At 45.5% G+C, this 13,399-nt stretch overlaps 1 protein-coding gene across 1 annotated transcript in view; it reads right to left on the bottom strand.

Annotated features, from left to right (window-relative positions):
• Window positions 1-8,398, bottom strand: part of LOC121443570 (cilia- and flagella-associated protein 74-like) — a 57,073-nt gene extending 48,675 nt beyond the window's left edge. Inside the window, exons 1-4 of the mRNA XM_041645372.1 lie at window positions 8,321-8,398; window positions 2,475-2,560; window positions 1,121-1,205; window positions 834-977 (exon numbers count right to left, since the gene is read on the bottom strand). Coding sequence (XP_041501306.1) covers window positions 834-977; window positions 1,121-1,205; window positions 2,475-2,541 — 296 coding nt within the window. The 5' untranslated portion in view covers window positions 2,542-2,560; window positions 8,321-8,398. The remainder of the gene's footprint in view (window positions 1-833; window positions 978-1,120; window positions 1,206-2,474; window positions 2,561-8,320) is intronic.
• Window positions 8,399-13,399: the final 5,001 nt, after the last annotated feature.

Genomic DNA, 13,399 nt, shown 5'->3' with positions numbered 1-13,399 from the left:
CTAGCCTCTGTGTGATTTTCTTTGGGACTTGCCGGCTGGACAGAAACCCCAACAAGCAGGACCTCATGTTACACCTGAGTAGGTGTTGTGCAGACGCCTCCAAAGGCCATCGGCCTAGGGAGCCCCAGAGAGCACAGAGCTGCAAATGACTGTAGCTTCTCCTTGGCATGCTGCAGCACAGACCGAGGCTGCTCCCTGTGTGAGCCCGAATGAGGGGCACCCAGAGGATGCCAGACAGCTGCAGCACGGAACCCGGTAAAACCTCCACCCACACAAGGTGTTATGTGCTGAGGTCACACAGAAAGATGTTTCTGTTTTTCAGAGACCCTAAAATAGGAGAATCATGATCCTGAAATTTACTTTCAAATGATTCAGCTAAAGAATCATAGCTACGACACATGTTGACACATACTCAGTGGGAAAAGCTAAACACTGGGATCTCGTGGTGGCAACAGGGGACAGCAGCCTACTACAGTCTCCAGCTTTTCTGTCTGTTGGAAAACACACTCAGTATTTCTGCTGAATACGCTGACCAAGACCATCAGGACATGAACAACAGGAAGCTTTCCACTAACGCCTCAGTCACACCTGAAACATGCGGAAACGAGATGATGATGGAGGGCCTGGCAGGACCGAGGAGCACCCTTAGTTATCTGGAACTTGTCAAGATTGAGGGAGGGGACAGGAAGGTGGGGCCCTGGGTACCACATCTGTTCAGGGTTATGAGGCTGCTCCTCCCTGCCCAGAGCTGTCAAGGAGACAAAAGGCAGGACATCCTACGTGTACAATCAGAAGGAGTGGCTAGGCCAAGGATCCTCAGCAAGTGAGCTCACCTAGTCTTCTGAATAAAAAGGTCCTTTTCCTCATGCAGTTTGTCTAGGAGGTTCAAGCTCTTGCGAAGATGAAATGCCTCCACTTTGTCTTTAATGGTTGTTTTCTTCATTTTCTCAGTGTTCCCTTTCTCTTCTTTTGCTAAACTTGAAAAACAAAACAAAGATAGCACTTGCTTCACACACAAACCATAGCACTCGGCTCTCCCCAGAGTGCTCTTCGCCTAGCACCCCGCAGCCCACTGGAGCTGCAGTCCAACAGAAGGAAGGGCTGCAGCTCAGAGAATTACCAGCTACATCCTAGGGCAGTGGCATCCTCAAATCCCACAGGAAGAGGTTCCACCTCAAACTCTGGAGCCTCTAACTGGATTCTCTCTGGAAATCAAGGAAACAGTCAAAACAAAACAAAGTCAACAAAAATCCAAACTCCTCAACCACTAAACATGCGTGAGTTACAGGACATACATGCAGACAAAATGCTCATGAACACAAAATAAATTTTTAAAAAGTGTAACTTGGGCCAGGCATGACAGTGTAATTAATTAATTAATCCCAATACTGAGGCAGAGACCAGTGGATCTCTGAGTTTGGGAGCAGCCTGGTCTTCACAGCAAGCTACAGTCAAGACTATCTCTGTCGACCTGGGAGGTCAAAGCAGGAGACCCGTCATGAGTTCCAGACCAATCTAGGATACATACTGAAACCCCACACAAATGAAAACAAAACGCGACGAAAGTAAAAAACTGAGCTAGGCTTGATGGAAATGTCTTTTAAATTCCAGCTGAGGCAGGAGGACAGCAGCAAGCTCAAGACTAGCTCCCCGGAGCTACCAAGCCTGTTCTGGAACTCGCTCTGTAGACCATGCTCTCCTTGAACTCACAAAGATCCCCCTGCCTCTGCCTCCAGAGTGCTGGGACGACTTTTTTTGTTTGGGTTTGTTTTTGTTTTGTTTTTATTGTTTTGAGAGATGGCTCAGTGGTTAAGAGCACTGGCTGCTCTTCCAAAGGTCCTGAGTTCAATTCCCAGCAACCCAGGGAGGCTCACAACCATCTGTAGTGAGATCTGCTGCCCTCTTCTGGCCTGTAGGCATATGTCCAAGCAGAGTACTGTATACATAGTAGATAAATAAATCTTAAAAAAAATTTTAAAAAAAGAAAAAGAAAATGTAAAGGGCAGAGCCAGCCACAGCGAGGAGGGTGCAAGAGGGAAGACGAGGTGAGAGGGGCCACAGAAACCCAAGAGGAAGAAAGGGTAGGGACAGGGTCATAGGGACAGGATCCTCACAGACCCAGAAAACAGAGCCATGGAATCAAATCCAGGATGTCTCGGAAAAGTCTGGACCATCAGAAGTTCTTAAAAGAAATTCTGAAATCTTCCAGAAAAAGGAAAAACAGGTCACATTCAAAGGATTAAAATTAAAAATGGCACCAATTTATTAACGATGATTTGGAAAACAGAAAAATGTGGATTGCCACATTCCGACTCTCAGTCACTGTCAACTTAAGACAAGAGCAGAAATTCCCTGTTTGAGAAACAGTTGGATTTAGTAGATGTGCTTTCTGCATTTTCCCTGGAATAAGGGGCACTCAAGAAACACACGATCTTCTGTGCTGAATCGTGTCTGATTTGGAAAAGGCCTGTTACCATCGTCTATGGCGGGGAAGTTGTCCATCAGCTCCTCGTCAGAGAACTGGGCAGTAGGTTCTTCCATACTGGGAGACAGAAGTTAGCTGCAAAAAATTATTATACAATATATATCAACAAGATTATAGATTTAAAACTCCTTAACATTTGTAAGAACTAAGGAGCCATGAGACACACCTGTGGTTTCAGTATTTAAGAAGCCGAGTTTGGGAAGATGTTTGAGACCTGCAGTTGCAACCTAACAAGACTCAAAATATAAAAAAGGACTTTCTCTCATATAACACATTAAGGAAATATATAAGCTATATGTCTAAGAAAAAGTATTCATAGCAGAAATATTTGGGTAAGTTTGCAAGGTATCAACAAGACAAAATTACATTTTTAAAAGGTCAAAGAGTTTTATGTTGCAAAGAAGACAGACAAGTGGTGAGTAGACCCATCTGCTGGCACAGGCATACAATCCATCCATAATGAGATATGTCAACCATCCATAATGAGATATGGCGCCCTCTTCTGGCCTGCATGTGTACATGCAGGCAGAACACTGTGTAGTTAATAAATAAATAATTTTTTAAAAAGATTTATTTATTTATTTATTATGTATACAGTGTTCTGCCTGCATGTATCCCTGCAGGCCAAAAGAGGGCCTCAGATCTCATTACAATTGGTTGTGAGCCACCATGTGGTTGCTGGGAATTGAACTCAGGACCTCTGGAAGAGCAGTCAGTGCTCTTAACCTCTGAGCCATCTCTCCAGCCAAAATAAATAAATACATCTTTTTTGAAAAAGAAATAACTGTTCTGTTGGAGTTGGTATAATTTTGTGGGTCGGCTAAAAGTAGAGGGGAGAGGAGAGCAGGACCGGTTGTCTTTGCAATGTGTCAGCCCAGACGGCAGCAGGGATACACAGCACTGGTGTACTGCGACTGGAATCTAGGCTCATGCTAGCCTTTCAAGATTTGTTTATCTTTATTTATTCACTTGTTATTGTTATTATTTGTGTATGTGTGTGTGCGTGTATGCGTGCGTGCGTGCGTGTGTGTGTGTGAACTCAAAGATGTCTGCAAAGGCCAGTAGAAGGTTTCAGATCTCCTGGAACTTGAGTTACAGGCGTTGTAAATGGCCCAATTTTGGCACTGGGAATTAAAATTCAGTTCTCTGCAAGAGCTACAAATGCCTTTAACAATCATCTCCTCAACATCCTTCTCCTGACTTTTGTGATTATGGAATTTGCTGTAATAAAAAATTCAAAAAGAATAAAATATAAACAAACAAATAAATAACTAGAACTCAGGTTCAGTCACTGGGGAGTTCCTGTAGTCAATAAGTCAATTTTAGATTCCCTAAACTGCATCTAAGTCTCAACAGGTACATGTGTGCATACAACAGGTGTGTACATGTGTAGGTACATGTGTGCATACAGCAGGTGTGTACATGTATAGGTACATGTGTGCATACAGCAGGTGTGTGCATGTATAGGTACATGTGTGCATACAGCAGGGGTGTGTACATGTATAGGTCCATGTGTGCATACAGCATGTGTGTATACATGTATAGGTCCATGTGTGCATACAGCAGGTGTGTACATGTATAGGTACATGTGTGCATACAGCAGGTGTGTACATGTGTAGGTACATGTGTGCATACAGCAGGTGTGTACATGTATAGGTACATGTGTGCATAGAGCAGGTGTGTACATGTATAGGTACATGTGTGCATACAGCAGGTGTGTGCATGTATAGGTACATGTGTGCATATAGCAGGGGTGTGTACATGTATAGGTCCATGTGTGCATACAGCAGGTGTGTGCATGTATAGGTACATGTGTGCATACAGCAGGGGTGTGTACATGTATAGGTACATGTGTGCATAGAGCAGGTGTGTACATGTATAGGTCCATGTGTGCATATAGCAGGTGTGTACATGTATAGGTACATGTGTGCATAGAGAAGGTGTGTACATGTATAGGTCCATGTGTGCATACAGCAGGTGTGTACATGTATAGGTACATGTGTGCATACAGCAGGTGTGTGCATGTATAGGTACATGTGCGCATACAGCAGGTGTGTTCATTTATAGGTACATGTGTGCTTACAGCAGGTGTGTACATGTGTAGGTACATGTGTGCATACAGCAGGTGTGTACATGTGTAGGTACATGTGTGCATACAGCAGGTGTGTGCATGTATAGGTACATGTGTGCTTACAGCAGGTGTGTACATGTATAGGTACATGTGTGCATACAGCAGGGGTGTGTACATGTATAGGTACATGTGTGCATACAGCAGGTGTATACATGTGTATGTACATGTGTGCATACACAGCAGGGAACAATAAATTAGAAACCTGCGCAGCGCATTTTAAATATCTGTAGAACAAGGAGCAACAGTGCTGAAGGAGCATGAGGGAGGAGTGTCCTACCAATATTCAGACGTATTATGAAGTTACAGAATTAGAATGTGCCATGGCAAAGACAAACAGACCTATAGAATCAGATAAGGGATCCAGAAACTGATTGCTAAAGACTGATGCCACTTAGTACAAAATCTCATTGCTCGCCAGCAGGACTGGGTGTTTTTCAGTGGGCATGCTCAGAAGCTGGACCCTTTCCTGGAATCCATGGGGATTAAAAGCTCATATGTGAAAAGTGAAACCATCACAGTGGTAGTGGCCAAGGTGGAATCATGACCTTAAGGTTTCTAAATAAGACACCAAGGATATTAGCTATGAGAGAGAATGCTGGCAGAGCCACCTATATTTTAATTTAAAACTTTTGATCAGATGACATCCCAAAGAGACTCAGAAAAGCTATGGGGGAGAATATAACTACAATCCATAACTTAAAAGGTTTACCATCAAACCATGAAAAGGACCTACTGAGTCCATGCAGAATACACTGCCCAGAAGAAACACAAGCCAAAGCTTTGTTATCAGGAGCTTCATAATAAGAGACATTCAGCTAATACATACGGCAACCATATCAGATTATCAGCGTGTCCAGCTGCACATCTGTTCTCCTAGTGTTATTAATAGGTTCTCTTTTGGATGATAAACTATCTCGTGATCATAACTTAAGAAAAGTTGTTCAACGTCATCCGTAATAAGGGAACTGCAACGTTACACTGAGCTCTCATTACACAGACATCAGACTTGGGAGCATACAGGTCTAGCAGGTGCTGGTGATGACATGAAGCATGAAGAGACTGATAAATCAACAGTGAATTGAGTGGGGGAGCTTCGGATTAGATGTGAGGAGCTAGACATAGCCCAGGGAAAAAAGAGCAAATCCTTTACTTTCTCCATTATTTTTAAATAAATTACTACATATTTTCTGTCTTAAAACAGCACAAATTTATCTCATTATTCTACAGGAGCAGTTCTCAACCTGTGGGCCTTGACCCCCCTCCCCCGTAGGGGGTTACATACAGATATCCTGCACATCAGACATTACAAGTTATTAACAGTGGCAAAATTAGTTATGAAGTAGCAATGAAGTAATTCTATGGTTGGGTGTCTTAGAGTTTCTATTGCTGCAAAGAGACACCATGACTACAACTCTTATAAAGGAAAACATTTAATTGTGGTGGCTCACTTACAATTCTGTCCATCATCATCATGGCAGGAGAAGGCAGTGTACTGGCAGACATGGTGCTGGAGCTGACAGTTCTACCTACATCTTGCAGGCAACAGGAAGTGAACTGTCTCACTGGGCATGACTTGAGCATATATGAGACCACACACCCAATCCAACAAGGCCATACTTCCCATTAGTGGGCATTTTCTTTCCGCTCACCACAGGGGGGCACTGCAACGTGAGGAACTGCACTAAAGGGTTGAGAACCCACGGTCTGGAGCACAGGGATCTGAGTCTGTGTCATCTAAAACCATGGTGTCAGCGGGTGTGTGCGGAATTACATCGACACAACCACTGCCATCTATGCAGTGTTCCACCTCCCATGTATGCCTGAAGGCCAGCAGAGGGCACCAGATCTCACATGGTGAGCTACCATGTAGCTTCTAGGAAATGAACTCAGGACCTCTGGAAGAGCAGCCAGTGCTCTCAACCTCTGAGCCGTCTCTTAAGTCATGATTATCATGATGTCCTCCAATTAGCCCTAGCTGTTTTTTTCTCAGCAAATCATAGATATAATCATGAGAGTAGTGGGTGGGATTGTATAGCAGATTCTGGCTTTGGAGAGCTCCCTGACTTCCCAACTTCCCAATTTATTCTCTCTCTCTCTCTTCTTCTTCTTTTTTTTTTTTTTGGTGGCAGCATCTCATTACTGCCTTGAATTCACAATCCTCCTGTCTCAGCCTCCTGAAAGCTGGGATTATAATAGTATGCTGTTGTATCCAGCTTTGCTATTATCTTAAGATAATATCAAAGATAAATAGGCATTTACAGAAAGAATGAGTTTGCTTTTGTTCTAGTCCACAGAGATTCTCCTCTTTTTGCCCCCAGATTTTGACCCAGGCTGCAGGATTCCGTCTGGTCTAAGTGCCTCCTGTCCCCCAGCCCCGTGGCCCAACAGTAAGCTGCACTGGGCATCACCCTAGGTTTGTCTTTCTCTTCTTCACAGTCTCACAACACTTTGGGGCCAGTTCTGGAACAGCAGGACTGTGTTCCTTTTTGGAAGCCAGAGAGCGTGTGGTCTGTCTTCTTATCTCTTCACTATGGCGTGCAGTCCTCATCCTAACCTGTTCAAAGCTGCAGCGCCAGCTGAGCCAACCATGCTGGAGCCTTTGATGTTCTCTCTACACTCACACGACCTTTTAAGTGTAGCTGCATTGAATCTGCTGAAATGACACCGGATAACTCCTCCATCTCAAAGGCAGCCAGGTGAACTACCCCAGTTCCTCTCATCCACAGAACATCCTGTTTTTACTGGTCCAGAGTATTGGAACATTGGACGTCTCTGAAGCCACTGGGATGCCTACCTTAACTTCTGAAGCAAAGGGACACCCTCACTTCTCACATTAGTGTTCCAGGGTTGACATAACAGAACATCCCAACCTGGGTGCTTTACATAACAGAAATGTATCCTGACAGTCATGAAGTCAGAAATTTACGTTTGCTTCTAAGACATGGTTCCAGGCTGGGTGGTGGCGGCGCATGCCTGTAGTCCCAGCACTCGGGATGCAGAAGCAGGCGGATCTCTGTGAGTTCGAGGACACCTGGTCTACAGAATGAGTTCCAGGACAGCTAGGGCTACACAGAGAAACCCCGCCTCGAAAAACCAGCCAACCAATGAATAAATACTTCTGTTCAAGAATAAGTTTCTAATCTAAAGATAAGCAAAGATGTGTGATTACACACAACTTAGAAATGAGTTAGAAGAAGACAGGTCTGCGCATAGTTAACCGGGAGAGAGGGGTACTGTGTTATGGGTGAAGACAAGGTTCTATTTATTGGCTTGGGCGAGCTTTTGATATTTGCTTGACAGTCAGTACTCAAATTGTACACAAGAAGTTAGGCATGATTTGTCTGAAGAGAACATCCGTCAGTGAGTACCTGAGCATCCACGCATCACCTAGCTCAGTATCTGGCCCACAGCAGACATTCGGGGAGTATTTTGCTAAGCATCTTTACTAAGATAAAGGATTATTTTATGCAGAACCAACCTAAAGTGGTCTATCCATTTCCAGCAAAAGGGTTCTGTATGGATGTGAGTCTTCCTCGCATCTCTCAGACTGGTACCTGGTCCTCTCCAGCAAGGTTTGACTATACCTCTTCATAAACTGTTGTAACCACGTGGCTCACAGCCGTGCGGCCACACAGAGAAGCCAGACACCCATGTCCCGCACATCCTCAAGGTAGCCCCCGGCAGATCGCGTCATCGGTACCCACCTCTCTTGTCAGTCCAGGAACGCCCCTCAGGATGAGACTTCAGCAAAGGTCCCCCAGGAATGGACTGTTGCCCAAACCCCTCCGCAATAACCCCTTATCAACAGCCCTTAAAGAATGGTCCCTGGAGACGACCTCTTAGCAACAGCCCCTCCCAGATGACCTCTTGGTAGTGGTTCCGCAGAAGGGTTGCCCCCCCCTCACCGCAGAAGCAACTCCTCGGCTACACTTCCTCTGCGGTGGCCCCGGAGGAACAGTTCCTTGACACTAGTCCCTCAGAAATGTCCCCTTAACGGACGGACGGCCGACTGCCTCTGAGCCACCGTGGGTCTGAGGCTGCGTCGTTTGGGCCCGCAGCTCCGTGGCAACGGGAGGCTGCGTTGTGGCCGCGGGTAGGGCGGTGCTTGAGCTAAAAGAGCCTGCGCGCAGGCGTAGTGCAGCTGTGCTGGCTGTCCTGAGGGTTGAGTTCCAACTGACGGTTTCCTAGACAATTCTCCTGGAGACTGCGGCAAGTGCTTGGTGACTTGGCTAAGCCAGTTGAAACTTAGGTCAACTGCTAACTTAAAAAAATAAAAACGTTGACATGAAAGTTGGAAACTCCGGCCTCTCTTTAAAAGTGAAAGATCGGCGCAGCATGCTTTAATCTGAAAGACTGCTTTCCTAAATCCTGTGCAGTCTGCGTCCTGCCCTCTAGGTGGTGACATCTGACTCCTCTGTGTGACCCACAGGACCCTTGTGAGATTGTGTTTGGTCTTTTAGGTTGGCGTTGTCACCAATCTGGGCCTGAGATGGGCTCAACGGTGGATAGGACAGGACAGGAAAAGACATCGGGATGACTGGTAACTGCCTTAGTTTTATCTTGGAGATGAAGAACCTTCAGCTTCAGGAAGCTCTCAAAAAGTACTGTTGAAATCTCAGTGGAGACTTTGCGCTCTCTTTACTCTGGCCAGATAATTTCCCTCTCAAATTGTAAGCTTGAGGAATACCACTGCAGTACTGTATCAGTCAGTTGTAGGTGTGTGTGTGTGTGTGATGCTGGAGATTGAACCTAGATGTTATATGTCTGGAACATTGTCTACGGAAGCTGTATGTTCTAGTTTGTTTCTCGATTGCTATGCTAAAGCACTGACCCAAAGCAGCTTGGAGAGGACAGCCTATAGGCACCCCCTACCTGTGGGAGTGTGTGATCTGAGCCTCTTTTTTATGGGTTGCCCTTGATAAATGGATGAGTAGGGTTATGAGGCAGCCGCATTCACTGCTTCCTTGCCTCCAAAGGCTCACTCATTGAAGGCTTGGTCCTCAGGTGATGGATCCAATCATTGCGAAGTGCTCAGATCATGAGGCTTCTAATTTAATCAATGAATTAATCCTGCCAGTTTGATGGCATTATTATACATGGCGGTGTCAGAAAATTAGCAGGTGGCAGTTAGTTGTAGGAATCTGGTCACTGGAAGAGTTACCCTGGAAAGACATAAATGTCCCCGACCCCTTCCATCACCTTTTCCGCTTTCTGGCAAGTATGGGGCGAGGACACCAAGATCCGGTCTCAGAACACAAAGGCTTGTGAATGCAGCTCAGTCATGTTGATTGCTGTTCATGCACAAGGTTCTCAATGTAACTCCCCTACAGTAAAACAAGTTAATCAAGTTAAGCCTTCTCTTCTGAGTTGCCTCAAGTATCTGTTACAGGATAAAACCCTGGTGGGCACGTGCATAGGAACCCCCTAGTGTCCCCCCCTAGTGTACACGCTGCTCCTCTGCTGGGTTGACCAAACCTGTCATGTATATACCTCTCCCTTCTATTCAAATATGTCAGATGAGAATCGAGGAGTGGAGGCTTTCTCAGTCCAATTCTTTTTCCTAATCTTCCCAAGATGTCAGCACCTACTAAATTTCTCATATCCCTCATTCTGTACCACATCCGCTAACTGGAGAACACACATTAACACACCTGGTGCAAAAAAAAAAAAAAAAAAAAAAAAAAAGCTGAGAAAGCTGGCTGTGGGGCGTTTGGAAATGGTTTACCCGCTGTCCCGTTGGCAATGAGAAGCCCCGCTAGGTATCACGGGAATGCCTTGGATACGGGGGCAGCGCTGGTATTGCTTTCCCTTTGCTCTTATTGTGAGCACTTAAAAGGGCACTCAGAACTTTAGCCGTTGAAAAAACATTTCACATTGTATCTGCAATGAAATACCTCTTCCTAGCTGTCCGTTGGTCCAGAGTAGAGATTTGCTATGTTAAGTGTTGGCAAGGAGGTGAGGCAACATGAAATCTCTCGCATCGTAGAGGGAGCAATAAATGGCACAGCCACTTTGGAGAGCAGATTGGCAGTCTCTTAACAAATCAAGCATTTGTTCCCCTAAATCCTACACCTACATATTTATCCAAAAGAAATAAAAACATATGTCCACTCAACGGCTTGTACTTGAGTGTTCAAAGCATTTTCACTCATAATAGCCTAAACTGGATACCCAAATGGCCATCAGCTGGTGAGAAGTTAAACAAATTAAAGAATATTCAGGGCAATGCAGTTAAGCAATAAAAATAACACCGATGGCCAGGCATGGTGGTGCACGCCTTAAATCCCAGCACTCAGGAGGAAAGGCAAGCAGCTTTCTGTGGGTTCACTACCAGCCTGATCCACATAGCAAGTTCCAGGCTTGCCAGGGCTACATGGTGAGGTTCTGTCGTCTCTCCCCACCCCCCAAATGCTGATGCACGCAGCAACAAATGTGTTGTTCCCAGCTCTGTGGTCACCTGAGGACTTTCAGGGGACTCGAGGTTCACTGGGCGTTACCCACTTCCAAGCTTACTAGAAGAGGGGGACAGGATTTAGGTCTCGTATCTGGAGACTGGGGCCTATGTTCCTCCTGGCTATGAACATGTCAAAGCTGCCCTCACTTCCTGCTCTGCCATCTGCCAGCTTGCAACGAGAGGGGGGTCTTCATCAAAGAATGGAAACACCAGAGATGCCTGTAAGACTTAAGCCACTGGCTTTTATGACCAAATCTGATGATTCCTTATTACTCCAGGGATATTATACTTCACTGGCTCCAGATCACACAACCAGAAATGGGTTCTAAGAACCAGACGTAAGATAATTGGAAGCAACTACCTATACCAGTTTTTATACTGTGTGACTCCATTTAAAAATTATGAAAAAAAGACAGAAATCCTACTTCAAGTGTTTTTGTTAGACAGGGTCTTGCTATGTAAACTAGACGGCCCCAAACATGCCAATGCAGGTTGTTCTTGAACTCCACTGCCTCTGTCTCCCGAGTGCTAGGACTGCAGGTATTCGCCACCATGCCTAGCTAGTAAACCTTCGATTTCTCTGACCTCAGCAGCCATAATCAAAGAATCCAGCTCCAGAAGACAGGCCAATGGAAACCCTTCCTCACAAGGTGTCCCTGGGCAGCTGCAGAAGCCCCAGAACGATCCTGTATATTAAACCTGGTGTTGGATCTTCCTAGCAGCCATTTTTAGGAGTTTTGTGGCATAGACTCAATCCCCTCATAGCTAGTATAGAGCTTTTCTCACTTGATTGACAGCTCTTTTGTTAGAAATGTTAATTTGTGCCTAACATTTTCTATCATGCGAAAAACTTCAAAATGTCACTTTGAAAACAAACTTTGAGAATAGAATTCGGACTTCTCTACATTGTATTCAAGTAAAGGATCTCTTTGATGCCTGTCTGGCTCCAGGCAGACACAAATGTGCTAAATGTATCAGGTAGCCCTTTAGTGGTGCTTGGGACTGACATCACTAAGGACACGTCAATGAAACCCTTTTCTGAGTGGTCAGAGGACTGCACGCTTGCTTTGCATCGACTGTGGAGTTGATTCTGCTCCAAGTATTTTGTATGTGATCCTTTCTGCCAAGTTTCTCCTGCTCATCCACATGAGCAACTCTAGCTGAAAATCACAGGATTAATAATTGCACTCTAGGCTCAGTAAAATCCTATTTGTATCTCTGTCATTTTCTCTCTTTAGTGTGTTCTCCCAGGAACATAACAAAGCAAGTTCACAAATGTATCAGGCAAGGGGTTTAAATTTAGCCAATGCAGCTTCCTCTTGCAGGGTGAGTGACTCACCTCCACCCCCTGGGGCCAACCTGCTGCCTGGCACTGCAATCATGGGCTTAGGCCAGCTCCCCTGCCCAAGCCTCACTCTTGTTCCCTCCCTTCCCATGTGCTGGGTGCACTGGCAAAGCAATCATGCAAACCTACGGCAACAAATACTGCAGGTCAGTACTATGATTGTCGAGCTCCCCAGAAGACCATGCCTCTGTGGCTTTTTCAGAGCCACGTAGGGCCTTTCTATCCGTGGATAAACTGAACAGGTGACTCCTCCTGGGGCTGCTTCAGGAGGCAGGATTTTTAACCTTCAGGCATCCTGTTTGGTTCCATTAGGGGAGGGCAATATGCCTCCCTGCCCAGAACTCATTGCCTTGGTTATCCAACCAAGGGTTCTGAATAGATTCTACCTGATGCATGCCAAATAAGTAGTAATGGAGGGGTATTAGTGGGTCTTGTTTCTCTGACAAAATACCTGACAAGGGCAACCTAGAGATGGTTTTAGTTTAGCTCACAATGTAAAGGCACAGGACATCACCGTGGGGAAAGCGGCTCTAACTGCGGTGTCAGGAGCGAGGCAGCTGGTCACACTGCACCTGCCTGCAGTCAGGAAGCCGAGAGAGATGCTGGCTTCTGTCACTCAGCCTACGGAATGGTGCCACGGACCTGCAGGCTGAGTCTTCCCTTTGCAGTTGAACCGTTCTGAAAATAACTGCATAGAGACTCCCAAAGGTGCCTCTCCTCGGTGACTCCTAATCTAATCAAGTTGACGGTGAAAATGAATCATGGATGCAGGCACCTGAGGAGTGAATAGTGATGGGGGATCAGATGAGTAGACATGAAGCCCCCCCCAGTTCTTTCTCACTATTGTTCTTTAAAAAAAAAAAGATTTATTTGCTTTCATTTTCTGTATATGGATGTTTGCATGCTTGTGTATTTGTGCACTCCATGCGTGCCTGGCTGGGCTACGGATCCCCAGAACTAGATGGTTGTGAGCTGTTTTGTAGG

The sequence above is a fragment of the Microtus oregoni genome, unplaced genomic scaffold (assembly GCF_018167655.1).
Source record: "Microtus oregoni isolate MIOR12 unplaced genomic scaffold, Mior012 000109F_ref0000275, whole genome shotgun sequence".
Classification (NCBI taxonomy): domain Eukaryota; kingdom Metazoa; phylum Chordata; class Mammalia; order Rodentia; family Cricetidae; genus Microtus; species Microtus oregoni.
This window is presented reverse-complemented; position numbering and strand designations above follow the sequence as displayed.